Source organism: Mustela lutreola, chromosome 10 (assembly GCF_030435805.1).
Source record: "Mustela lutreola isolate mMusLut2 chromosome 10, mMusLut2.pri, whole genome shotgun sequence".
Classification (NCBI taxonomy): domain Eukaryota; kingdom Metazoa; phylum Chordata; class Mammalia; order Carnivora; family Mustelidae; genus Mustela; species Mustela lutreola.
The window spans coordinates 73,148,079-73,175,121 of NC_081299.1; the positions used below are offsets into that span (position 1 = coordinate 73,148,079).

Genomic DNA, 27,043 nt, shown 5'->3' on the forward strand with positions numbered 1-27,043 from the left:
AAGAGTTGGTAATTGCCTGATGTAAGGTAATTAAAAAATGTCAAAGATGATACCCAACTTTTTGACTTATGTGTATGGTCATGGTAGTAGATTATTTAATGGCCATAAATTCCTCCTATCCTGGTATGTAATTTCTTTGCCAAGTTTGTCACTCCTCCTGGGAAAAAAGATGGAGTCTATTTCTCCATCCCTGAAATCTAGACCAGTCCTATGATTTACTTTGACAAGTATTGTGAGGTGGAAGTAACATATGTGATTTTCAAGGCTAGCCTTCAGGAGGCACTGCAGCTTTTTTGCTTTTCAGGAGCACTATTCTGAGACTGCTAAAAAGAAGTTGGGCTGGAGGATGAGAGGTCACACGGAGTAGAACCAAGTCACCCTTGCTGACAGCACCAACTAAGAATGAAGCCATCTTGGACCTTTCAGTTCAGCTGTCCTACTAGCTGAACACAACTACATTACACGAGCCAGAGGAAAACAGGAACTCTACGGCAGACCCACAAAATTATGAGAAATAGTTATTTTAAGCCAACAAAATTTGGGGTGGTTACACAACACTGATAAAGACAGAGAAATCAGAAGTCAACGTGATATGTTATTCCTTATCTTTGCACGGTGGTAGACTCTAATTATCTAAGGCTGGCAAAACAAGAACAAAAATTCTCCAGTAGAAAGTTTAGAGAAGGGTCTTTTGGTAATTTCTAAGGGGGCACCAAATGCCTGAATAACAAAGTACTATGATGCTAATTAGAGAGGTTAAAAATCCACCTGTAAGGTATGGTTGCAAAACAGGCAGGAACTTCAAACTCTTTGAGGAAAGAAAAGCATGGACTGTTTATGGAAGTCTTTGGTAGAGGCATTAACTCCCCTAAATTGTGGTGAAGTCAATGAAACCATGTCTCCTAAGAGAAAACTGTTCAGCAGGCTCAGTAATGAAAATACCTGAAGAATTAAGCTGATTAATGAAACGTGTAAAAGCTTCCGCAGTGCCCAGAAAAAAAAGTTACTCACATAGCAAAATTCGGATCGCAAGCTTCTTAGGAGACATAAACAAATACTAAGTTGTACATAAATGAACAGAAAAATAAGACAAAATTAGGCCTTCTCCACTCAAAGATTAAGAACGCGTCTGTTGGGTTAATGAAGAACGAGTTTAAAAAGTTGGTTAACACTGCCAGATTTTAAACGATAAGAAGGCTATCGTTTTAGAAAATCGATTTCAAAAATAAATTGTGCTTTAGTATAGAAGAGCTCCTTTTATTGCAACAAGGTTGTTTAAAACCACAAACGGTACTGAAATGCATCTAGCAGCACATGAGTAACAGAGATCGGAGATAAAAAGCTAACAGTGAATTAGAAACCACTGACAACTGAGAGAAAAAAGTTAACAGGAAGTGTTACCCTGGGTACACAGAAGTGTACCCTGGACCACAGATATGGGAGCTTTCGTCTAAGATTTAGGGAGAGCCTTATCACTAAGAACGGTGGTCTCTTGTATTCTGCCCATTTAAAAACAATTTTCATTCCTTTCTAAGATTCATTGCTTTCTACCAGCCCCCCACCGTGAGGTTTATAGGTTGTTTTTAACTGAAACTCTGCAAAAGAAGTACAACTCAAGATACTCTGAAGTCAAGAGAAAGAACCGCTAGAAATCCGGAGCGGGAAAGGAAAAGCATCAAATGAGGAAAGATGCCACGTAGCATTCAAGTCGGACCAGTCCCTAAGGAAGTCCAGTCCTCCCACCCTCTCCAAGCGTGGCTACCATGTAGGACCGAATGTTTCGTATTCCTCAGCGCCCACTCGTCCTGGGCTGCTGCGGAGATGATCTCCACTTACCGCTTGAAGTACAGCAGCCAAGAGCAACCGCAGCGTAAACGCCGGCCGGAGCGACCCAACCGACCCAGCCGCCATCGCTACCATCTTCCGTAGGTTTCCTACTGCCCGGAGGGCCTCTCAGCTAGGGGCGTCCACTCCAGAGCCTTATCCAAAACAGTCTGTTAAAGGCCGTTGTTACCCAGTCTCTTACTCTTCAGAGATAGGCATTACCTAGAAGTATATTGAAACTTAAAGGTAGTCAAATATCTTTATATTTAATATAAATACAAAGTCGCAGGGTCCTTCCGAAAATCCCCATCAGGCATTTTCCTAAACCCCCCAAACCTGTACGACTCCGAGCCCCTTCCTTTTATTCACGACAATTCGTCAAGCGGCCAAGAAGCCCCGCCTTCGCCGGTTTCAGCCCGCCTCCTTTACCCAATCGAATGCCGCTTTGGTTGACACCCAAGGCAAAGGAAACCAACCATGACACGAACCAAGAGCGAGGCTTCGGTCCAATAGGCACAACTGAACTCGAGCCGAGGGTGGAGCCTCCGGTTGCCGAGCAGCGTACGTGGATGCGTGCGCGTGGTGGCGGAGGGGGATGGGCGGGGGCGGAGCAGAGGGCGGCGCAGTCGCAGCCGCCGCACTGGCGGAAGAGCGCGCGGCCGGGAGCAAAGGAGGGAGGAGGGAAGGAAGGAAGAGAAGGAGGCGGGCAGGCAGGCGGGCGCGGGGGTCGGGGACTGAGGCAGTAGAGAGGCGAGAGCCCGGCAGCCGCTTCGCGCTGTGTTTGCTGCGCGGGCTTTTGGAGGGGGCGGCCGTTGAGTCGGTCCAGGAGAAGCGGGCACCGGCGGCGTTGGTATTGGCGCCTGGGGGCGGGGGACTGGGGCGGCGAGAAGGGGGGGTCGCTGCGGTGGTTCTCTCGCTGTCGCACCCTCCCTGCCTTTCTCGCCGCTCGGTGGGCTGCCCCCCGGCGTGTCACTCGCCTCCGGGGCCCCGCTCCCCGCCCCCCGCGGTATGTCTTGATCCCGAGCAGCGGGTTTCATGGGGCTCCTTAGGATTATGATGCCGCCCAAGTTGCAGCTGCTGGCGGTGGTGGCCTTCGCAGTGGCGATGCTCTTCTTGGAGAACCAAATCCAGAAACTGGAGGAGTCCCGATCAAAGCTAGGTAAGGAGCAGAGCCACTTCGGGGTGAGTGGTGTGCAAGGGGCCGGGCCAGGGAGGCATGTCCAGTTGCTCCGGTCGCAACCTGCGGTCTGGCTCGGGGGCAAGAGGGTGAAAGAGCTTGCAACGAGAGCTGGGACTGGGGGCATCGAAAATACAAGCTCCAAGAATGGTGTGAATTAAGCTTGAGTGAGGTGCTGGGCTCGCGAGGTCACGGGGCAGAGGTTGCTAAGGTGAGCTTTCCCGTGCCTAAGGGTTACCAGAAGTAGGCATTCCACGGGGGAGAAGCAAGAGAAGACCGAACTCGGTAGGGAGCGGGAACTGCTGGAGGAGGCAGGACGGCTCAGCCTTCTGTGTTTTCCTGAGTCTACAGAGAGCCCCGGCATTGCTAGTCGAGGGGTATTCTAATTTGAGGTGTGGGCACCTGGATACAGATCTTTTGTGGACCAGGAGGTTCACCAAGGGATGGATGGCCGGAAATGGAGGGAGATACTGGGAATCTTGGTGAGTAAAAGAAATAGACTGTAGTGAGTTGCACTCTTGTGCTGGGGGCAGCAAGGGACCACACAACCGATAGAAGTAGACTGCCAAGGTAGAACAGGAAAGCGAATAAAAAGCTTCAAGCGTGCTACTGAAAGGAGGCACGAGGCTTTTAAGTACTTTTTTAGTGAGCGAAATTTTATTAATATTTTGGACTTCAGAATAGGAATGTTTGTGTATGTGGCCCCCGGCGATGTTGATGGAGTGCGTTTAGGAGAGAAGGGAACGCTGAAGGGGAATTATAGTGAGATTTAAGTTGGTGGAAGGTAAAGTAAGATTATGCAATAAATAAACCATATGCTTAAGTACCTTAAGGAGTTAACAGTGCTTACTTTAATGAGAAAAGGGGTCTGAAGTATATAATGTTGGAGTATGAAGTTATGAAAAACCAGAAAAATTCATAGATAATAGGTACTCTCGGATTAGTAGGGAACTTTGGCATTTGGGAGGAGTTTGGGATGGGGGAGGGAGTGTTAAAAGAATGCGATACATTTTGATTTAAAAATGTATATGGCAGTTTAAAAATCAGCTCAAGAGACTCCAGGTTGAATATGGAAAAGTAATATGTTTTTATGTGTATACTTTCACCTCAGCATTGTTTTTTTTTTTTTTTTTTTTTTTTTTTTTAAGATTTTATTTATTTATTTGACAGAGAGAAATCACAAGTAGATGGAGAGGCAGGCAGAGAGAGAGAGAGGAGGAAGCAGGCTCCCTGCCGAGCAGAGAGCCCGATGCGGGACTCGATCCCAGGATCCTGAGATCATGACCTGAGCCGAAGGCAGCGGCTTAACCCACTGAGCCACCCAGGCGCCCCTCACCTCAGCATTGTTTTAAATACTTTTTGAGAAGCACGCAATAAAACATCAGGAGCAAAGTCATTTAGACTGAGTAACAGCTATCACCTGTGGGTGATAACATTAATGAAAAATGTATTAGTAAATAATTGTAATATTAGAAGTATAGCTACCTATTTGCAGTTTTGGCAGATTTTGCAAAAAGCCTTGGAAACATTTTAAAGAACAGTCTATAAAAGAGTATCAAATTTATCTAATTGAAGTGCAACCAAAGTTGAAGAAGGAGCTCAGGATAATTCCATTCCTCAATCTAGGGTAAAACTTACCCTATACAGTTTTGAAGATATATAAAATTTATTTACCATGATTTTATTAATTACGTGTCTTGTGTGATGGAAAAAATTACTCACCTTAAACATTGAATGTTGGCCAATACACTTTTCCTTTTTGTTTGGGTCCACTTAGCATTTGGGATCATTTTCTGGCCTCTTTAATGTTCCAATTTTACAGAAAAAAATGACTCCATTTACAGAAATTTGAAAGTTATATTAAAATTAAGATTTGTATTTTTTCTTTGTTGAATCACTGTTATTTCTTGAGCACATTACAGTGGCTAGGGTAACTTCAGTTTTTTATTTTCTTTTTTTGCCTCAGATTTTTTTTCATAACACTTGAAAGTGGTTTCCTTAGATACAGCCTAATTGATTTTAAAAAAAGGATTATCTTAACATGTGGAAAGCCACAGGTAGAAAATAATGTGATTATTTTCCCATGATTTTTTACAAGAAACTTTTAAATTCTATCAGAAATAATAAAAAGAGATCAAATAACATACTCAAAAAAGAGCCAAAAAAAGGAGCTCAAATAGAAAACACTTGAAGGAATGAATAATGCTCTGGAACTGCAAAAATATGGCAGGTGAAATGTATGACTTTATGTCAGCAGTCTTGATTTCTTGAAAAGAAAAGTCTTTACAAAAAACAGTACAAAAACAGATGTTACCAGTTAGTAGGCAGAAGGCATAGTTTGACAATCAGACTCTGTACTAGGCACTTCCATTTGTGATATTCTTATGTAATCTTCTAAGGACACCATAGAAAGCTATTTTTACAGATGCAGGAATAGGCTCAAGGGTTATATAACTTGACCACATAACTAACAGTGGCCGAGTCAGGATTGGAACCCAGGTATGTGTGATTCTAAATCAAGTGCTTCTTTAATTATACCAAATTGCTTGGGACTTTGTATTGACATTACACTAAGATTTAGCAGTTTGAATAGCATTTTTGAACAGTAATATCAATGTTTAATTGCATTTATTGCTAAGAATGAATATAATTCCAGAAAAATCTGATTTCTATGCAAAGAAATTGGTTTAGTGTAATGTTTGCTTGTTTGTATCCAAATAATAAACATAATTTATTACCCAATGAAGCAACTGAAATAAGTTATTTCTGTTGTAGGAGAAAAAAAGTCTGCATTTATTTTCTGTAACTGTTAAGCTTTCTGTAAGCTTATGCATAAGTTAAAAATTTACACAGTCAAATCTATCAATTTGGGCAAGTAGGTTTCTTCTGTTACTTGAGAAGATTGTCTCCAACCAAGATTATATACATTCTCTATATTTTGCCATAGTATCTTATAATTTTTATTTTTTACATTTAGTTCATTAAAGCATTCATATATTTATAGAGATTTATTGTCATTTCTTTCAATGAATAGCAACTATGGAAAATAATATACTAATAATTCATTTCCCACTGTATGTTATGGTTATTTTTTTATATATTACAATTCTTTTTTTCATATATTAAATTTTCCTATGTTTTTGGATTGATTTTGGACTCCATTTTTTCCGACTAATTACAGATTCTCTAAACTTGCAGGACCTATATATAGGCTTCAAGGCATCCATGAATTCCCTGAAATTATATGCGTAGCTTTCATCATATTTGCAAAGGCATATGTGATCCCTTTAATGGTAGGACACACTGACTTGCAGTAGGTTGTTTGTATTTAATGAATACAGGTTTTTTTTATTTCTTAGCTTTTTAAAATTTTTTTTCTATTTCATTGCTTTTCTTTGCCTTTAGTATTAATATATTGTAACATGGAGCTTGTGAGTTACATTTAGGATACAAACCCATTTGTTATGAAAGAAGTTCTGTGGGGTATTATGTTGAAAAATTTCATTTTACTAAAATGTATACTTAATTTTTCTAATGAGATATGGAAGATGACACGGAGTTGATGAAAAGTGTTACTTAGCATACTACTTAGCTTTCAGAATTGTGTATCAGAATTTGTTGCTTTTACAAAGTATTTTTGAATCTCAAGAAACACCTGTTGCTAATGTTGACTGATGGAATAGTGCAATGAAAGTTCTGTTACATAAATGTTAGAATTAATATGCTTTATTATTAATTTTCTATAGGGTCTAAGGATTTAAAATAATATTTGCTGTTCAAATGCTTCTAACACTGCTGTGTGAGTTTGTGAATACCTTAGGACATAATCTTTTAAATGAGGACAGTAACTCAGAATGGACTATTTAGTCCTCTTCATTGATGAAAATTATGTTACTGTCTGTGTTCTTAAAATCCTCCTAAACTAATGAACTAACTCCAGGAGTAAGGTTGAGACTGCTCTTTGGAATTTGGTAGTATTTAAAGTGTCTGAAATGATTCAACAGTACCTGTAATGTTGCCAAGAATGATAGATTTCTCTACTTCTGAAATTGTATGAAAAATTCACAGGAGTTTTGAAGACTTTGGATTAATTGGAATGCAGTTATTCTAAAATTGCTAATTAGTGCCTCACTTATGAGTCCTGGATAGGATATCTAGTGCCATGAGTAATCACTAGAAACAATTGGTCTCAATTAAGGTAATCCCAGGAAGTCGGTCTACCACTCTGTTAAGACTTCGAATAGCTTTTTGGCCCCTAGTGGAATTGAACCAATAATGAATATTCAAACACTGCTCTCCGGAAGACTGCTTTTGAGGGAAAGCTTATAGATACCTGGACTTGCCAGTCATGGTTCAGTATAGCCTAATTACTTACAATTATCTACCCTCCTACTAGTAACTTTATTTACTCCACCTTTCTCCCTGTTAACTAGATTATCTGCCTGTTGGACCACTTGTGCACCTGATCCACTTTCCTAACCTACAAGGCATGATTCCAGAAGTTTTCCTTCATTCTCCTATAATCATTACTTCTCTTTCTGTTTGAGCGTTCTCACTAGCATATGGACATGCTATTATTTCTCCCACCCAAAAACCAAAGCAGTAGTTTCTCTTGACTACCCTTTTCTTGGCCAACCTCAGTTCCATATTTTAGCTTCCCTTTGCAGTAAAACTAAAACCTTGCCTCATCTTACTCTAATTGTCTGACTCAACAGTAATTTCCTTAAGTCCTTGGTCAATTTTTGTTCTTCATTTTATTTGACCTGTTAGTGGGATTTGACACAATTGGTCACTTCTTTTTTCGTAAGTTTTCTTTACCTTGCTTCCAAGATACTATACTCTTGGTTTTCTTCCCATCTCATTGGTGGCTGTGTTAGGCTCTCCTTTTCTCCTCAACCTCTTAGCATAAGCATAACCCAGGGCTCAGTTCTAGGAACTCTTCTCAATTTATTCTCTCTTAGTGGGTGACTTATATGCTGATAGCTTCCAAATACATATTTCTAATTCAGGCCTATTTCCTAGGAATTTGGCTGCTCACTTGAGTTTGGCTTTGAGTGATTAAGACCTCTCAAACTCATGGTGTCCAAAATGGATCTTCTGATAATTCTGTCCACTGCCTCATCCAACCTGAATCTATTTTATCTTTGACCTTCCCTATCTCAGTTGATGGCAGCTCTATCCTTTCGGTTGCCAGGGTTTTACTTGACTTTTCTTTTTTCACATTCTGCATCTAATCTGTAAGAAAAATCCTGTTAGCTTTACCTTCAAATATTTCTAGAATATGACTACTACTCAACACTTGTACTGTTATCACCCTAATTCAAGATACCGTCATCTTTTCCCTGGATTACTGCCATGTCTTAACTAGTCTGCTGCCACACTTGCCTTTCTACAGGCTTTTTTTTTTTTTTTTTTTTTTTGTCTCCTTCTACAGACTATTCTTAATATAACAGCTAGAGTGATCCTTTTAAGATGTAAATCAAATCATGTCACTGGGCATAAAACTTTTTGGAAGCTTCCTGTTTAGAGTGATGCTATCTGCTTTTAAAACAAAGCCCCCAGTTTTATTGGCTAAACATGGCAAATGACTTTTTTTTTCCATTCACTTACTAGGCAATCATTTTGGTGGATGGTTTTCTTCTACATGGGTGATTGATTCAGGGTCTTGGGTACTTCCTGCCATGAAGGACATGAAAGCTTAAGGAGGCCCCCCTTAAGCCTTTTTGGCCTCTTTTATCTTTAGTTTATTGATAAAGACTGTTCACTATATGCAAGGGGTGAGGTTGGGAAATGGGTTTTTTAGCTGGCAGTTACTGATCAGTTATAACTGTGTATTATGGAAGGGGGCAACATACATTTGAATTTCTAGAATCTCTTTGCATAAATCCTAAAATTTATTTAGGTTTGTTTTATGCTTCAGTATATAAACTCTCTTAGTTAAGTGTTCTGTGTGAATATGAAAAATGTATATTGTGTTGTTATAGGGTGGAGTATGCAGTACATGTCAATTAGGTCTAGTTGGTTGGTAAAGTTGTTCTGTCTCCTTGATTTTCTTCCTGCCACTTGTTCCAGCAATTATAGCGAGAGGGATTTTGAAATCTCTGATAATAATTGTGAATTTCTCTATTTTTGCTTGAAGCTCTGTTACTTTTTGCTTCGTGTATTTTGAAGTACTATGATTAGGTGCATAAATGTGTAGTAATGTAATGTCTTCTTGACTTAATTAACCCCCGTTTCATTATGAAATGTCCCTTTTTATCCTTGGTAATATTCTTTGCTCTGAAACTTATTTGGTCTGATTAGCCACTTCAGTTTTCTTTTGATTAGTGTTAACATGATAATCTTTTCCCACTCTTTGATGTTAACCTGTTTGTCTTTTTATTTAAAGTGGATTTCTTGTAGGCAGCATATAGTTGGGGCTTGAATCCATTTCATAATCCCTTTTGTAAATGGTGGTGTTTAGAACATTTACTATTGTAATTATTGATATGGCTGGGTTTGAATATGTGTCTTACTATTTGTTTTCTATTTGTTCCATCTGTTCCTTTTTTCCCTTTTTCTCTTTCTGGCTTCTTTAGGATTAAGTATTTTGTTATTACATTTTATCTCATTTGTTGACTTAGTGGTACACTTTTTTGTGATTTTTTTTTTTTTTTGTAGTGATTGCTTTAGGGTTTATGGTATACATTATACTATGTCATGTATAAGAATCTTATACTTCTGTTTCCTCTTGCCTGGCTTTTTGCTCTTGTTATTATATGTCTTATTTTTGCAATCAGTTTATTTAAGCTTTTTTTTTAACTTATTAAACTTATTTAAACAATCAGTTATCTCTTAAAGAGAGTAAAAATTCCTGTTTTATGTTTACTCATCCATTTTCCATTCCCAGTGCGCTTCATACCTTTGTGTAGAATGCAGGTTTTCATCTGGTACTATTTTCCTTGATCCTGAAGGATTTCTTTTAAAATTAGTTATACTGGGGCGCCTGGGTGCCTCAGCTTTTAAGTGTCTGCCTTCAGCTCAGGTCATGATCCCAGGGTCTTGGGATCAAGCCCTGCATTGGGCTTCCAGCTCAGTGGGGAGCCTGATTCTCCTTCCTCTGCCTTTCCCCACTGCTCATTCTCTTTGTCTCAAATAAATAAAATCATTTTAAAAAGATAGTTACACTGCATATCTACTGGTGATGAATTTTTTTTTCACTTTTGTATGTCTAAAAAAAGCCCCTAGTTGCCTTAGATATTTTTGCTGGGTATAGAAGTCTACATTAATATATATTTTTTCTTTCAGTACTTTATAGATGTTGCTCCATTGTCTTGGCTTATGTTTCTTAAGAGGCTGCATCATTATTATCTTTGTTCAGCTGTACATGATTTCCTTTTTTCTTTTCATTGCTTTTAAGATTTTCACTAGGTTTTAAGTTTACTAAAATGGGCCTTGCTGTAGTTTTCTTCACGTTTTAGTATGTTATCTTAGTTAATATTGTTGATACAGTATATGTGTTACTTTGGTTAATAGTAACTCTTAAAAGATAAGAATTTTAAAAATCTAGCTGCACAGTGTAAATATCATAACTGAAATCCTATTGCAAAAATGAATTTTTATTTGGTCTTCAGTAAAGAGTTGTAAACTCGACCCTATTTTTACTCATCAGAAAAGAGCTTAGTGATTAATTAGGGCTGTCTATGGTTTTTTCAGTTTCTAAGATGTTATGTAAAAGGAAAATATCTTAAGTAGTCAGTGATAAATATAATATTTTGAATGTAGGGAAGATTGTTGGAGCTTTGAGTAAATTGAGTTGAATTAAAATTGATAAAATCCTCCTTCAGCCTTGCATCTGACTTAGTTTTAGCTTTGTCCTTATCATACCAAAACTAGTTCAGTTGGTTTAGATGTGGAGATTGTTGATCAATTACAACTCAGAAGTTTGTGATTATTTTGTATTTAGATTTTAGGAAGCTGCTTCTAATTGCCAGCATTTTTTATTTTACTGTAGTATTTTTTTTTTTAGTAAAATACAAGCATCTCCAGTAAAGTGTTGCATGAGCCCTGTGTGTTACACACCTGTGGCGGAAAGCCAGTTTAGCTCAATTGTTTCTTCCATAGAAGAACTGATTAGAAAAACTGGCTTGACATGATCTTCAGGTATATTTCAGTGGACAGCTTCTTCATTTTGTTAAATAGGATAGAATAAAAAACATTAACCATTGTCCTCTAGAACATAAATTTCTTATCTTCCCTTTATGTTTTGAAGATTGAAACAAAATGATATTTTATTGTCTCAAATGATATTTTATTGTCTCAAAGTAGATTTCTGAGCAAAGAAAATTAGGAGTATGTGTAACTTTTGCTCCTGAACTTGGGAATTGTCAGTGATAGTCTCTCTGATTTGGGGTGAACCTATCCAGGAATGTCTGATTGATGAGATGCCATTATGCCCCCTTTCTCTTCTGCCCTAGGTTAGAACTCTGACTAATTAAGCTTGTGACTAACAACAACTCGTCTTTCTCATGACCACTCTAACTTCCCTTTGATCTTTTTTTTTTTTTTTTTGAATCTCTTCTTAACTACTGGGCCCCTTTCTTCAGTGGTTTTCTGCTTTTCCCACCACTGGCAAGCCATCATGACCTCTGAACCTTCATCTCTAACAGACAATAACAACTAACACTTGTTGAGTACTTACTGTAAGCTAGGCATATTTTAAATGTTTTATTTGTATAGTTTCATGTAATATAAATGTTGCTTATTTCTGCTTTCTTTAGAGAGTAGGAAGATAAAATGATCCTCAAATGATGTAATGAACATGAAAATGTTTGTAAACTATAAAAACTACAATAGAAAAATTACAATTATAGGTTGTTATTAATAGTGATGATAATATACTTATCTTCCTTTTGTTGCTGTTGTCTTTTTGGTTTAATGTAGTGTTCAGTTTATGTTTTTTGCTGCTGTAGGCTTTGCCCAATGTCCTACCTCATAGGATTACACTTGTCTTATAAATGTTTATATAAATCAAATGATGATGTTACATGAGTTAAAGGTTTGACATTCAGATGAAATATTTCTTTCCACTTTTAGGAAGGAGTAAAAATCACTGGCAGTTCATATTATTATTTGCTCCTAAAGATAGACATCTATTTACTCTCATAAAAATTACAGAAAAGTTGTCTCTTTTTAACATGACTGAAGTTCCTTCATTCTTGCCTACTGATCTTTGCCAACTTGGCAGTTTAAGGATAGATTTTTATACAGTGCACGTTAAATTTGATTTGTGACAAGGGAATTTCTCTCTCTCTGTGTGTGTGTGTGTGTGTGTGTGTGTAAAATACTTCCTTTGCTTCTAAATGATTTTTTAAGGGGTAGATAGTTAAATTAGTGGAGGAAGAAAGAACCCAAGCCTACTTCTCCATATGGAAAAAGTTTTATGTGATAGTTCCTTTATTGTCAGTTTTCCCAAAGTGATTCATTGTCATTTTTTCAAGTACAGAGGGAAAATGTGTTCTGTATCCTTTATATTAATTGAGGAATTTAAACTTTCTTACTTATTTATTTGAATAGGGAATAGATCGTATTATAGGTTTAATGCTGAAATTATGAGAATCCTAAAGAACAGAATTCTTGAATCTTACAGCGCATCAGAGACTTTTCAACTTTCAACTACAGTTAAATATAATGCTTACTTCAGCCTCTGAGGTAAATTTTGGAGAAATAACATCATTTTTGCCTTTTATTTAAGGAGTCAGGGAAACATTACATACTTGCATTTGGTTTACACAATGAAAGTGAAGTGGAAAGGTCATATTATTTAGTAATAACAAAGACAGTTTGGGAAAATCAGGCATCTAATCATAAGAATTGAGGTTATATAATATTGTAGCATAAATGCTTTGTGATACTGCTCCTACTATAATGCTACAGACTCTGACCGTGATTTAAGATTTTCACTGTAGAATCCACTAAGGGTAGAACCTTAAGTATTGATTATTAACTGCATTTTGACAGAGTTTAAGACCACATTGTTGATTATTTAGAAAAAAAAATTATGGTGTGTAAGTAATCTTTCTATTTGGTTTTTAATTTAAGAAAATCTAAAAAAAGTTCATAACTTACTCATATAGCCATGATAACTAAGAAAAATCAGACTAAGTTGACATTGATAAGCTACAGTTTTCAAATATGATTAAAAGTATTGTTAGATTAATATTAAAGGCTAAAATTGCCAAAGCTTAAAGATAGTTTTGAGGAGAGCTGTTGCCTTAATTTTTCTTTTCTTTATTATTATTTTTTTTAACTATTCCTTTGGTTGTTTGGAGTATAATACACTGGCATTATATACTAATTCATTTTATAGTCTAGGCGGTAGCAATCTAATTATCTTTCCTGGGGTTGAAAATATTCCTGAATAAATAAAGTGGTGTACAAAAGTCATATAATGTTTTATTTTAGGCTAGGGTAATGATCAAACATATTAACTTGTGATTTATAAAATTAAAATTACTGATTCAATGAGTAGTAATTCCTAATAGTAATAGTTTGCCTTCTGTATTAGAACAGCATTAATAATGGGAGATAAATAAGATCTGGTTACTAAAAGCACATGCACTATCAGACAAAGAAGTGGGAGCTCTTTTCAAGAGAGGAGGCAGAGAAGACAGGAAAAATGTGACAATCTAGATTAAGTTAGTGTGGTGAACCCGTCTTCCTTAAAAGCTTCTGAGCATAGTTCTGAAGAAAGTAATGCAGTTATGGTATGCTTATAAGATAACAGGATGCACAATGATACTATTTTTCAAAATAGTCACCATGAGAAAGTTATACATTAAAAATAATGTAGTTGCTAAAAATATTTTGGAACTATGTGGAATTGGTTTTGGAAGTTTTAAAACTATATAAATCATTTTGATTTCTTTATAGACATAGCTTAAAATTATAATTTAAAAATTTAAATTATAAAAGTATAGATTATTTGGAAAAAGGGTAAAGAAAAGGTAATGTTTGTTTCACATACTAACGTTTTTTGCAAGTTTCTTTCACATAGGTTTCTTAGATAAAACTGATTATAATATTTTATCTTTTCATTTAACATCAAATCATAAACATGTTCCTAGGTTGTTATCACAATAGCTAACATAATAGTGGCATAATATGCCCCCTTTCTGAGGTGGGGAAATAGGAATCTTTTGATAGGATTTCAGCCTTTCATTATGGTAAATTATGAAGTAACCACTTGTACTGATTTTGTTTCATTTAGTATAATATTCTAAATATAATAATATATGAGTTTCAGAATCTCTTTAGTTGGGTTGAAATTTAAAATCCCAAATGCATTTGATTTTATATCATTTTCCCTTGTAGGTTTCATCCAGAGCTAATCCAGGTGTTATGAGGCCTCTAGCTTTTATAATTTCAGGGGTCCTTTTTAAGAAAAAAAAAAAAAAGTACAGAATTATGAATATAAATTCATGCCTATGGCTTTTGGAAGAGGCCCATGCTCAGTGTATGAACCCAAAGTTTAAATTTTATTAGCTTTATAGTGTAAATTCATGTGTAATTCCATCTTTCTGATGCCTCATGATACTCAAAGTCCAAGAAGGAAAGTGCTCTCTGATATACTAAAGAATTGTTCTTTCTTTTCTTTTTTTTTTTTTTTAACAAATCATGTATCTTTCCATATATGTATTTCCATCTTCATACCTTGTGAATACTTGGTTTGTGAAACATTTAGATGAAATTATAAACATGGTCAATGTGGAGAGAACTGCTTGGGTCTGGGGAGCAGATAATTACCCACTCCCCCTCCCACTGAAATTTTCTACTGTTTGAGCAAACACATAAGAGAATCAGATGGAGATCCAAAATTTACAAGTGGAGATCAGAATTTTGGTTGAATAAAGTTGGATTGGAAGGTTTAGCTTCGATGTGTCACCACGATGGCCTTCTCAGTACTCTTCATCTCTGATTACAATTTATCCAGTAATTTACTGCACTGAACAACTGAAGGCCTCTTGATAGGGGCCAGAATGTAGGCTTTCCTTTAAGTCTACAGCAAAAACTGGGTGTATCTTCAGATAAATACTGGCTCTAAGTGAAAAAGAACTAATATGACACTGAATAAAGCATGCCCAGTTCCATCTCCCAGATTCACCAGAGAGGTCCATCTTTTACTCCCTCCCCATTCTATGAATGCTTGCTTGCTTGCTTTCTTTCTTTCTTTCTTTCTTTCTTTTTTAAAGGTATTAAGACTACTAACTTCACAATTTTCCGTAGCTAGTAATTGGCTTTTCAGTTTGGTTCATGGTATTTTTATGTATACCATAGATTTTTATATATAATTAAAATTATTCATCCTTTAGGGTTTTTGCCTTTTTAAAAAATATATGTATTTGTGTATATGTATATTTAAATAAAGATGTAATAAATATAAATACAATTTTTTTGAGTATGTGTTTAATGGTATTCTGGTTTTATCATTTATTTAGGCGTTTTCATTTCTTTATATAAACTTAGTTTCTAACATCTATAATTTTTGTCTCTGAAGCACTTTTAACTTTTCTTATAGGCAAGTCTACTGTTAAATTCCCTCAATTTTTGTTTCTCTTAGAAAATCTTGATAATGTCCTTCACATTTGAAGAATCATTTTGCTGGATGCAGAATTCTAGGTTGATGTGGTTTTCATGTTTTGTTTTGTTTTTCCTTTCAACACTTTAAAACATTTTACTTCAGTCTCTTGCTTGCATGGTTTCTGAAGAGAATTTTGGTATAATTCTTGATGTTCCTCTTAGATAAGGTATTATTTCCTCTGGTTTCCTTCAAGATTTTCTCTTTGCTTTTCTGTATTTGAACATGATATGCCTAAGTGTAGATTTTTTCAGTATTCTGTTTGATGGTCCCTGAGCTTTATGGTGTGTGATTTGGTATCATCTATTTTGAACATTTTCAGCCATTATTCAGATTTCATCTTCTTTTTCCCTCTTTCTTCTGATATTTTTATTGTGTATATGTTACACATTTTGCTGTCGTTCCACAGTTCTTGGATATTGTTTTTGTTTTTGCTTACGATTTTTTCCTCTTAGTTTTTCAGGTTGGGAATTCATATTGATATTTCTTAAAGCTTCCTGGTTCCTTTCTTGGCTGTGTCCAGTCTGTTAACCCATTAAAGGCATTCATTTCTGTTACAGTATTAATTGATTTTTGTCATTTCCTTTTGATTTTATTGTAGGGTTTCCATATCTCTGCTTACATTGCTTACATTATCCACCTGTTTCTTCATGGTGTACACTTTTTCCATCGAAGCCCTCAGTCTTAGTCATAGATATTAAATTCTCAGATGTCGTAATTCTAAAACCACCTGTTATATCTGAGTTGGATTCTGATGCTTACTTAGCCTCTTCACATGTTTTTTTTGTCTTTTAGTGTGTCTTGTGATTTTTTGATAGCTGGGCATGACATACTGAGTAAAAAGAACTCAGGTAAATAGAACTCAGTGTGAAGTTTTATGTTATCTGTCTAGGAGGCTATATTTACTGATTATTTGAATGGTGGTGTCAGAGGTTAAAAATTTCCTCTAATGTCCTTCCTGTCTGTGGGTTTCTCTAGTAACTCTAAGATATGAGCCTTATTGTTGGTAGGTAAGTATGAGGGGAAAGGAAGTGTTCTATTATCCTATAATTGGGTCTAAGTCTTTTTTTTTTTAAATTTAGAAATTTATTGTTTAATCCACAAGCTTTATATAGCTTTAGTTAAAAACTAGAAGAGTAAAAACAAGACACTATTTCAAAGCCTGGGCCCTTCCAGCCTTCCAAATATGAGCACTATGAAAGTTGTATATACCAGTTGGAAAAACAAGACAAAATTATGAATGGAAGGATTACATTTCGTAAAACAAACTTTTATATAACTGAAGGGTCTTTCCTGTCTAAGTCGTTGAATGAGCCTGTGCCTCTTGGCACTGACTTTGTGGAGTGTTTCCCTGCCCTTCACTGCTCAACACTTAGGTGACACTAGAAGTCTAGAGAGGATTGAAGTTAGGTATTTCCTTTACTCGGGGTTGGTTAGGTTTTAGTAGTTTCCTTTGATGGCAAAGTAGTTTCTTTTGAGGGCCGGACTTTGTTATGAAGAAGGGAGAGAGCCTTTGGCTATTTCAAATGGTTGCTTTCCCCCATCCCTCTCTAGAAGTATGAGGGAGTTTTTCTCAGGTCTTCATAGTACGCATCTGGAGGTAACACTTAGAAAAGTCCTCCTCCCAAGTCTGCCCATTTTCTGATTTGTTGTTTTCAAGTTAGTCCACAGGGAACTTTGAATGATTCGTCAATTGTAGTTTCTGTTCCTAGGGATGCTGACTCCACCTCTGGGCCTCACAGTTTCTGTAAGCTGTGATTCTATGTATTCACCTCTCTCTTCAGGGCAGCAGTTTGCCTGGTCCTCAGTTCTCTGATGGATCTAACAAGAGTTGTTGATTTTCAGTTTGTTCAGCTTTTTTCTTACTGTGAGGATGGTAGTAATGACTTCTAAGCTCTTTTCACATCTAACCAGAAACACCCTTAGTGATATTTTGTAAGTAGATATATAGTTTTATTCTGTTACTTTAATTTTTTGACTTTTATGTTTTTAGTCTATCTAGAATTTAGGTGTGTAGGGATATAGGGAATAGGGTGTGTATCTGGGCCATTTGTTGCACTACTTAACAATTCTTGGATGATAGGGTTTTCTGCTTTCAATTCTCATAGCGTAATTATTTTCTTTAGTACCTGGTAGGGGTAATCTTTCCTGCATGATTCTTTGCTTTACTTGTTTGTTATTCCAGTTGAACCTCAGAATCATTTTGTTAAAAAGAAAAAGAGGCATTAGGATTATTGTGACAGAATTATTTTGTTGAAAAAAAATGGCATAGGATAATTGAAATGCTTGAGATAAATAATATGATTAGAATGATAGTGTTATGTTTGTATTTTCCCATCTGGAAATATTTATCTTTGTTCATTCAGGTTTTCTTTTACATTTGGAAGTTTATAATTTGTTTTCAGATACACAAGTTTCTTGTGAGATGTATTTTGTGCATTTTTAAGACCTTTTTATTTTGAAATAATTTTAGATGCACATGGAAGTTGCACAAGTAGAGTACACAGACTTCCTGTGTACTGTTTAATGTTATCTACCTCCCCCAATGATGGCATCTTATAAAATTATAATGCAGTTATCAAAGCCAGGGAATTGACACATTGGTATGATAATATTAACTATGGCCTTTTTGGATTCCATAATTTTTTACATGCAATCCACACACACACACACACACACACACACACACGTATATGTATATATATCTGCTGTTTTTGAACTGATCTTACACTACACACCTCTTCCCTGCCCTCTCATCCTTCCTCAAACACCCCCCACCCAAGAGTGAGAATGATGATAATTTTCAGGAAGCTACTTTGCTAACAGATTTGAATTCTAAAAGCTTTTTGGTTGCTTTCATTGAGGTTTTTAGGAATGTAATCTTCTCATTTGCTAAAGTGTTATTTTTGTTTCTTACTGTATCCAGTCATATTGCACTGGCTAGATTTCTAAGTTACAATTATTTTGTTCTGATTTTTATGTAATTGTCCTTGGGCTTCACATTTAAGAGGAAAATTAGCTGTAGATATATGTGATTAGTTGATTTCTCTAATATTTGGTATTAAAATTAATCATTAATATGTAATAAGCATTTTTTCATGTTTCTGGAATTCTAATCACATTATTCGAATTATCTCATTTAATCTTCACAACCTCCTAAAACAGGTGTCAATATTGTTTCTTTACAGGGGAGTAGTAAATTGGTTTAGGTTAAAAATTAACTTAAAGTTACATAGTTTGGCTCAAGCTGAAGTTTAAAAAATTTTTATTCATTTTGCATTTAACCATTCTTCTTTGTTATCTCTTATAGCAATACAAAAGATGCATTTTAAGCTATTCAGATGAATTTGATTTTATTCCATGGAAATGGTATTCTGGAATTAATTACTTTTATAAAATTCAGAGTAAACACTATTCCAGTGTTTAATTATACTTAACAAAAAAGTATGTTCTTTGAAGGATAGAAGTCTAAGCCTTTTCCTCCCTCCCTTTCTTCTGCAGGTATTTGTTTAGAGGTATAGCCATTGTTGAGTATTTAAATATGTCAAGATTCCTTCAGTTAGATGGATATAGAATTAATTGTGGGAGTACAGAGAAATTAATATTTTATACTTAATTATAGAGAGCATTAACTTTTTCAGGAACATCAAATGTTAACTCCCCTGCAGTTTAAGTTTAGTATGCATTCTTATTTCTGATGACTTTAAGATTTCAGAGTTTTGCTGTGACTTAGCATTAAGGAATCACAAAATAATGGACTGTTTTATTTCAGATGAGCCTTCAACGACATTTTACTCAGTTTCCTTCTCATTGAGGAATGCTTTCTTCTCTGACTTCTTTAGTATGTTATTTGTGGGAAAAGAGTTAATTTTTTATTCTAGCTTCAGTCTTTAATAATTTTTAAAATCCTGTACGTTTCTTTCTATCTTGTATGTATATGTCTCTTTCAAACTTGAGCTAGTTCTAGTGTACCTATATTGTTTTCTTTGGGCACCTTTATCTTTTGTATTGACATTCATTGGTTCCTCCACTTCCACCTGTCTTATACTTATTTCAGTAACTTAGGTAAAAGCTGGTAAAACATACTTGTGCTTACATATCATAACTGTAATAAATTAATCCTTTAAAATGAATTTTATTTTGTCATTGACTTTAGTTACATGTGTACACAGTAGTTATTCTCTGATGTCTAACTAGATCACTTGTTAAATGTTTTTAGCTTGCATTCCTTTCACTGAGCTGTTACTGTAACATCAATTTTCTGAAATCCTCTGGAAGAAAAGATAAAGATTGTATGTTGATTTCTTCCAGTCAAAGAAAAGGTGCATTGGTAGAACAGGGTTTATAAAGTATATTCTGTTTTATGTTTGAAGATGGACTATACAGCTTTCTTTTTTCTTTTTTTTTTTTTTTCCCCAGAAGTTCTTTAGTAAGTTAATGAGAAGGTAGGTGGTCTTTTTAGGGGTAAACAGCTTGAAATTTTGAAATTAACTTGTACATAGACTTTTCTGTTTGGCATTAGGGGTATTTTCTACCACCATTGCTTAATTTTTTAAATTAGAATCTTCTTTCCCAGTACAGATATCAATCACTTTCAATTAAGTTGCTGTGAACAATTCCTCCTCCCCATTTCTCTTTTAAGCTTTTTCATTCTCTTTCCAGTTGAGTTCTTTATACTCAGTTTTTTGGACAGCGTGTTTTTTTTTTTTTTTTTTTTTTGGAAGGCAAGGACTCCCTATGTAGCTTTTGTGATAGCCCAGTTATGAACAACAGTGGGATAAATGTTCACATAACAACTTCCTTTTATTGGCTGAGGTGGTGAGGATTAGTAGAAAAGCAAAAACAAAAATGTGAACCTTGGCAAGTGTTCAGGTATTTCTTCTTTTGTATCATTCACCTTTGGCTCAGATCAGTAAGTGCTTATGAGTAAGTTTTTCTCAGCCATAGAAATAAGGAGTTGGGAAAAAAAATAAGGACTTGAGAATAATTTGTGGTTAACTGATTAGTATCCACCTCAGAGAAATGTTGGGTAGATTAATTGATTTTTAGAGATCCTAAGAAATGTTAAAGCAGTAAAATGCAAACTACTATTAGGATACAGTAAAAGCTGTTTTGGAAAAAAAGACAACAGTACATAATTGAGCTGGTAGAAGAATCTTCCTTTAAGGGAGAGATTGGATTTTAGTTTCTCTATGATCTTTCATTCTGAATACTAATTAGTCCTTGAGCATATGTAAAACTGAAGTGTTTTTTTTTTTAAAGTTGTGAAGTGTTTATGCAAATAGGTTCAATTTAAATTTCTTGCCATATAAAGTGTGTAGGAGGGCTTCTTGAGGTTTGCTTTCAGACTGGGTGATTTCTCATCGATAGGGCTAAGCCATTTCATCATTAACCTTTGTGACTTTTATTTTCGTTAAGAACAAGGGCTAAATGTAAGTCCTTAGGAAAGATAAATGTTTCATCTCACACTTATTTCGGGATACAGACTAATTGCAGTTCTGTACAATAATCAGTTGTAAAAGGTGTTTCCATTCCTCCCGAATCTGTGGGTTATCTCTTACCCATTTGCTGAGTCTGTTTTTGTGATGGAAAAATTAATTTGAGCTGCAGTATGTCAGGATCACTTGGAAAAATGTTACTGGGGGCGCCTGGGTGCCTCAGTTAGTTAAGCAACTGCCTTGGGCTCAGGTCATGATCCCAGAGTCCGAGGATCTAGTCCCAAATGGGGTTCCCAGCTCCATAGGGAGTCTGCTTCTCCCTCTGACCTTCTTCTCTCATGTACTCTCTCTCAAATAAATAAAATCTTAAAAGAAAAAAAAAAGTTATTGTATGTTGTACACAAATAAAGACTACTTAGTTTTTTTTTTACTCCATGTATGTGTTTGCATTTTCTGTTTGTGGAATAGTGAATCAAGTTAACACTGTTAATCCTAGAGTGGTGGTTATCAACGTCAGTCACTTATTGGAGTCACTTCAGAAGCTTAAACAAACAAATGAAGAAACAAACATGGTGCTGGCTGGGTCTCACCCTCCAAAGACTGATTTGTTTGGTTTGGGAAATGGTCTGGGCCTCAGTTACCTGTGAGAATCACATGCAACTAAGGTTGAAAGCTTTTGTTTTAGAGACTCAGACTGAATCAACTCATTTTGAGGACACGCTAATGTATTTTAGAATTAACTCCTAAAAATTCTTCTCATAGTTACAAGACTATTATGAATATTTTAAATTGTGTTTTTGAATTTACTGTGGTTAACTTAAAATAAGCATTGTTGATGCTACCTGTATTTTGAAGGTTTACCAGATTTGGTGAAAAGATTAAAAGGCTTAACAGTTAAACTGCCTTTCATAGTGAGCTATTATTTCCTTCAAAATATAAGAAAAAGAAAAGTAGAGAAATACTGCTGGTTTTTTTTTTTTTTGGTTAATTTCAAAACTTACATAATTCAGGGGGATGAATAAAATCCCACTTAGTACATTTCCTGTTAGCAGTATGTTTTCACAAGGTGTTTTGTAAATGTGCTATGTGCGTGTTAGTCCTTTTTTCCTCATTTTTCAAAATTGGAACAGATTGTTGAAGTTGTATGTGCAAATGTTATTAAAATAGATTCATCATTCTAATAATAATTACTGTTTATTAAAACTTAATATTTAAGAGCTTGTTTAGGTGACTTCATATAGGTTTCCAAATTCTATAGGCTATGCTAGGAAGGTCAGTTAGATTTAAACTGACATTTAATGTTCTGTTCAGAGTAGCTGATGTCACATGGGGAATGGTGACCATCTTATTTCAGCGTGTTTGGGTGTGGGAGAATTAAACCAGTATTCCCATACAACTTGGGGAAATGATTATTAAAAACACATTGGGAGATAGATAAGCTATTCATAGATGAATTAAACATATGTAATCTATAAAACTGGAAAAAGATGATATTAAGGATAATTTTAGAAGCATCTCCATGAATGGTTACAGATCAAGTCTCATTGATTCTTGGCAAAATTATTATTCGTATTTGGTGCTTGCCTGTTTTCTGGAGTCTTTACTACTCATCTTGTGCTGTGACATCATTCTTCTTCTTTTTCTTCTTTTTTTTTTTAATATTTTATTGATTTATTTAACAGAGACAGAGATCACAAGTAGAAAGAGAGGCAGGCGGATTTGGGGGGGAACAGGCTCCCCACTGAGCAGAAAGCCCAATGTGGGGCTCGATCTGAGGATCCTGAGATCCTGACCTGAGCTGAAGGCAGAGGTTTATTTAACCCACTGAGCCACCGAGGTACCCCTGTGACATCATTCTTCTAAGTTAAATGTCTAGTAACTGTCTAAGTAAACTGTCTAGATTTGTCTTCCTATTAAATGTATAACATTCCCCAAATTTCTTCTTTCCTTTTGACCAGAATTTCTCTTACCCATAGGGTTTTTCCTGCAGTTGGGGGTAGGAATGGTGGGTTGAGAGATAGAGAAGGCAATTCATAAAATTTTCCTCCCGGTCATATGCTTACCATATAACCTGGTTACCCACCATTTGGCTTTATTAACTAAGATATTTCCACATTTATACTAAAACATTACCGATATGTCAAAGCTTCTGGTACTTCTAACTAAACCCATTTCCCTTTTTCCTCTGCACAGGTAACCACTGTGTGGAGTTTATTATTTTCAGAAGTATTTTCTTTTTTTTAAATTTTTTTTAATTTTTTTTTTAAAGATTTTATTTATTTATTTGTCAGAGAGAGAGAGGGAGAGAGAGCGAGTACAGGCGGACAGAATGGTAGGCAGAGGGAGAAGCAGGCTCCCTGCTGAGCAAGGAGCCCGATGCGGGACTCGATCCCAGGACGCTGGGATCATGACCTGAGCCGAAGGCAGCTGCTTAACCCACTGAGCCACCCAGGCGTCCCTCAGAAGTATTTTCTAAACTAAATCAATTTCTTAAGTAATAAAGTGAGTGAAATTTGGGAGGGAAATTGTTTATGAGCAGAAACTTGAAACCCCACTTAGAAGTTATTAATAGTGATAAAACCAATTCTGCATGTAGTTTTTTTTTTTTTTTCATCCTGAATCTGAATGTTCTATACTGATCGTTTAAAGACTTTACTGTTAAAAAATTTGTAAAAGCTTATGAACCTAGGCTGTAAGGGGACACAAAGGATTAATTCTACTTTGTTAAAATCTTGTAATGTGTGTCGAAATGTGATTATGGCTTGTTGACAAGGAATCATTGGATGAACAGAATTCAGTATTTATGGGACTAGGTTGTTGGCAGGCACAATTAATAGTGCTAGCATCACCAAAACCAGCCAACTCTTTTATCTCTGTCAAATAAGAGATCAATCCCTTTAAATTTTAGATAATGAATAGAATTCATTCAGACTGTAATTTACAGTGCATTTCTGAAATAGGTTATTGTTGATCAGTCTTTATGCTGTTCTATTTGGTTCACATGAAAAAGGGTGAAGTAATTCAGAAGAGGGTAAAACAAAGATGATAAACCTTTTTAGAGTTCAGAACTATAAGTAAAATTATTTCAGAAATAGTGGAAATATTTTGTATTATTTCTAAAAAAAATCAACTTTTTGGAGGACTTTTCCTGGCGCACTAATTTAGCTCTTTGTGGGTAATGCGAAAGGATCCATGGATGTGTTAGAGATGGACAGATTTCCTGCTTCAAGCTGAGGCAGTGAATGGCCTCTTCTCCTCTACCCCCCGCCCCCATCCATCTCTCAAAGAAATATACTTCTCTTTATTGATAAGATAATGTTAGCATTATACTCCGTTTATTTAAAACAACAAAACAACTTTTGCTGCATTCCACTCTTCCTGCCCCCAGTTAGTTTCCCTTTTGAATTCTGCTTTGGTGAGTGATTCCTTAATATTTCCATCTCTCTTAGACTTGAAAACCAAGAGTGATCCTTGACTCTCTTCCCCTTTATGTATACCCAATTACCAAACTTCCTGGACTCTATTCTAATAGGCTTACTGTAAGGTTTTCATTTCATAACAAGCATGAGATGTGTGAGGTTTCTTCTGGCTTTAAAATATTATGATGACCTTTACAATCTAAAATTAAATGTTAGAATGTCATATTAAAGGCTTGTTGAAGGTATATTAATAATACATTTTGAACAAAAAAATACTGATTTTAGATCGGATTGATCTAACTAAAAGGATCCTAGAAATTGAGAATAAGACATTTAGAACTTTGTACTTAGTGTGAAGTCTTGGTATTAATATTACAAAAGAATCATTGAATATTAATAAGGCTTAAATGTCTGATACTGAGCTTTGTATCTAACTTTATGAAGAAAGAGCTTTGCGTTCTTATTGAAGAAAGAAGAGAAATTTAATCTTTATTGATCAGCTTCTGGGCAAGTGGGAGAATCTGGTCTCCAAAGAAAAAGTTTTAATTCAGAATTTTTATTTCTGAAATCTTCTTACAAGGATTTCAAAAGTCATTTTTGTGCATTTCCTTTGGGGATCATACATTTTGAAAGAGGCTATTGATTGGTTTTATGAAAATACTAAAAAAATTATGAAAAAAATTTTTTGGTAATGGAAGATGTTTGTGAGAGGGGATAGGAAGCCTAAACAAAGTTTTGAGGACAGGTAGCTGCTTTTGAGGATTTACTTTTGAGGTAGAATGGGAAGTAAATTCGAGTATAATCAGAAAAGGTTAAGTGTCAGAACTACATAAAATTTTTTGATCTTGGGAACTGAAAAAATGAAGCATTAGTGAAAATTGACATTTTTCTCAGTGGTATCTTGATACTTAGGGTTTTTGTTTTTGTTTTTGTTTTTTTTTTAAATGGTGGAAAGCATATTTGCTTAAAGACTATAATGGCTGTAGTGGGCCTTTTTCTCTAACATAGGTATCCTTATTCCTGAATCTGCATAGAAGTGTGAAAAACAAAATTTTTAATTTTCCAGGCCTTTCCTCTTATGTTCATTAACTCAAATAGTCCTGAAGCAACTTCCTGTGTACTGGGCATTCTGCTATTTTTGCCCCACTTTTGCTGTAAGTTTAACTTCAAAGTGATCCATTCCTTTGGCTTATTTCTCATGATCAGGCTGCTAGTTTCTTCCTTCTACAAAGCAGCACCTGTTCTCTCTTAGAGCCTTCTAAATTTTCTTGGGGATTAATAATTTGTTTCCTTTTGAGCACCAGCTGCAAGCACCAGCATTCTGACTTACTCTTTGAAAGGAGTAGGTTATTTAAAGTTCCTTTGAAGGAGAGTGGAGTTTGATCAAGGATTTTAGGAATGAATAAGAATTTGACAGGGAAAATTCAGGGAGAGAGTATAACATGATCAAAAGCATGAAAATGGAAGCACATATAGTTTATTCAACATATCAGATGTGATATGTTGTGGTAAAAATTTACAATATCGTTAGGTTATTGGAGGTGATACCATTGGGAAGAGAGGCAAAAGATTGTGGGACTCAGTGAGTTCCGGGTCATTTAGTAGTATTACCTATCAATTATTGACCACCTACTGTGTATCCAAGTCTTTGTCAAGCCCCTATGAAGTAATCTCATTTAATTTTTACAAATAGCATTCCTATGTAGCTCATAGTATCCTCTGAAAACTGGGGCTTAGGTTAACTAGGTTGATAAGACTCAAAAGAGTTAAGTTGGGATTTGAATACACATCTCTCTTAAGGTATGTGTCTATCACAGGCCTTGCTAGCTAACTAAAATTACTTTGTACTGACCTGTAGATTTTATATAAGAAATCTGTAATGGTCCTGAACTTTGTTCTCATAGACTAGGCAATTACTGTCATACTGGACTGAGTGAGGAGCCATGATTATTAATGTGCCATGCTATGTTCTTCTGAAAGAACTTTGAGTATAAATCCACTAGTACAGGATCATGAACCAATGGCCCCCCCAAAGAAGACTGTATTTATTTTGGATAACAAATAACCTCTTGATATATAAGGCGCTTTAAAATAATAGGAGGCCTCTGGGACAGATGTTCCAACCTGTATGTTCACAGAGATGCTCATCACTCTAAGTATTTGAAAGTTTAGGTCTGGGCCAGAAGCATCTGGTTTTACTAATAATGTGGCTATGTACTTTCTGGCTCCTTGAATTTAGAAGCTGATTCGTATGTATTTGTTTTAATTTTTTTCTAACCCTGAAGTGGCATTCTTTATATTTTAAAAGAATGTTAAACAGAAGTATTTTTGTTATTGTTGTAGTAGGTGAATGAATGTCTTCCATTGAACCACAGCAGTTTTAGTAACTGATAGCATGAGAATTAGAGAAATTTGGAGTTAAAGGGATCTTAATAATTGTCCACTAAAGTCTTTTCCATATAGGTGAGGCGAATGAAGCAAGAAATTAGGTGATGTGGCTGCAGCTACTTACTTACTTATGGCTGTTAGAGCTAGAACTTTTTTTTTTTTAAGATTTAATTTATTTATT

The 27,043-nt window shown here is 35.6% G+C and overlaps 2 protein-coding genes across 5 annotated transcripts in view; one reads left to right on the forward strand and one right to left on the reverse strand.

The window, feature by feature from the left end:
* Positions 1 to 2,171, reverse strand: part of SELENOF (selenoprotein F) — a 50,079-nt gene extending 47,908 nt beyond the window's left edge. The window contains exon 1 of one of the 2 annotated variants that reach the window (XM_059138497.1): positions 1,837 to 2,162. In XM_059138497.1, coding sequence (XP_058994480.1) covers positions 1,837 to 1,920 — 84 coding nt within the window. In that variant the 5' untranslated portion in view covers positions 1,921 to 2,162. Of the gene's footprint in view, positions 1 to 1,836 lie in introns of both variants that reach the window. The other variant, XM_059138498.1, reaches the window with a different exon arrangement.
* A 347-nt stretch (positions 2,172 to 2,518) lies between these two features.
* HS2ST1 (heparan sulfate 2-O-sulfotransferase 1) overlaps positions 2,519 to 27,043 on the forward strand; it is a 174,026-nt gene continuing 149,501 nt past the window's right edge. Inside the window, exon 1 of one of the 3 annotated variants that reach the window (XM_059138494.1) lies at positions 2,519 to 2,983. In XM_059138494.1, the coding sequence (XP_058994477.1) occupies positions 2,860 to 2,983 (124 nt within the window). In that variant the 5' untranslated portion in view covers positions 2,519 to 2,859. Of the gene's footprint in view, positions 2,984 to 3,087; positions 3,484 to 27,043 lie in introns of those variants that run through there. The other 2 variants (XM_059138495.1, XM_059138496.1) reach the window with 2 other exon arrangements.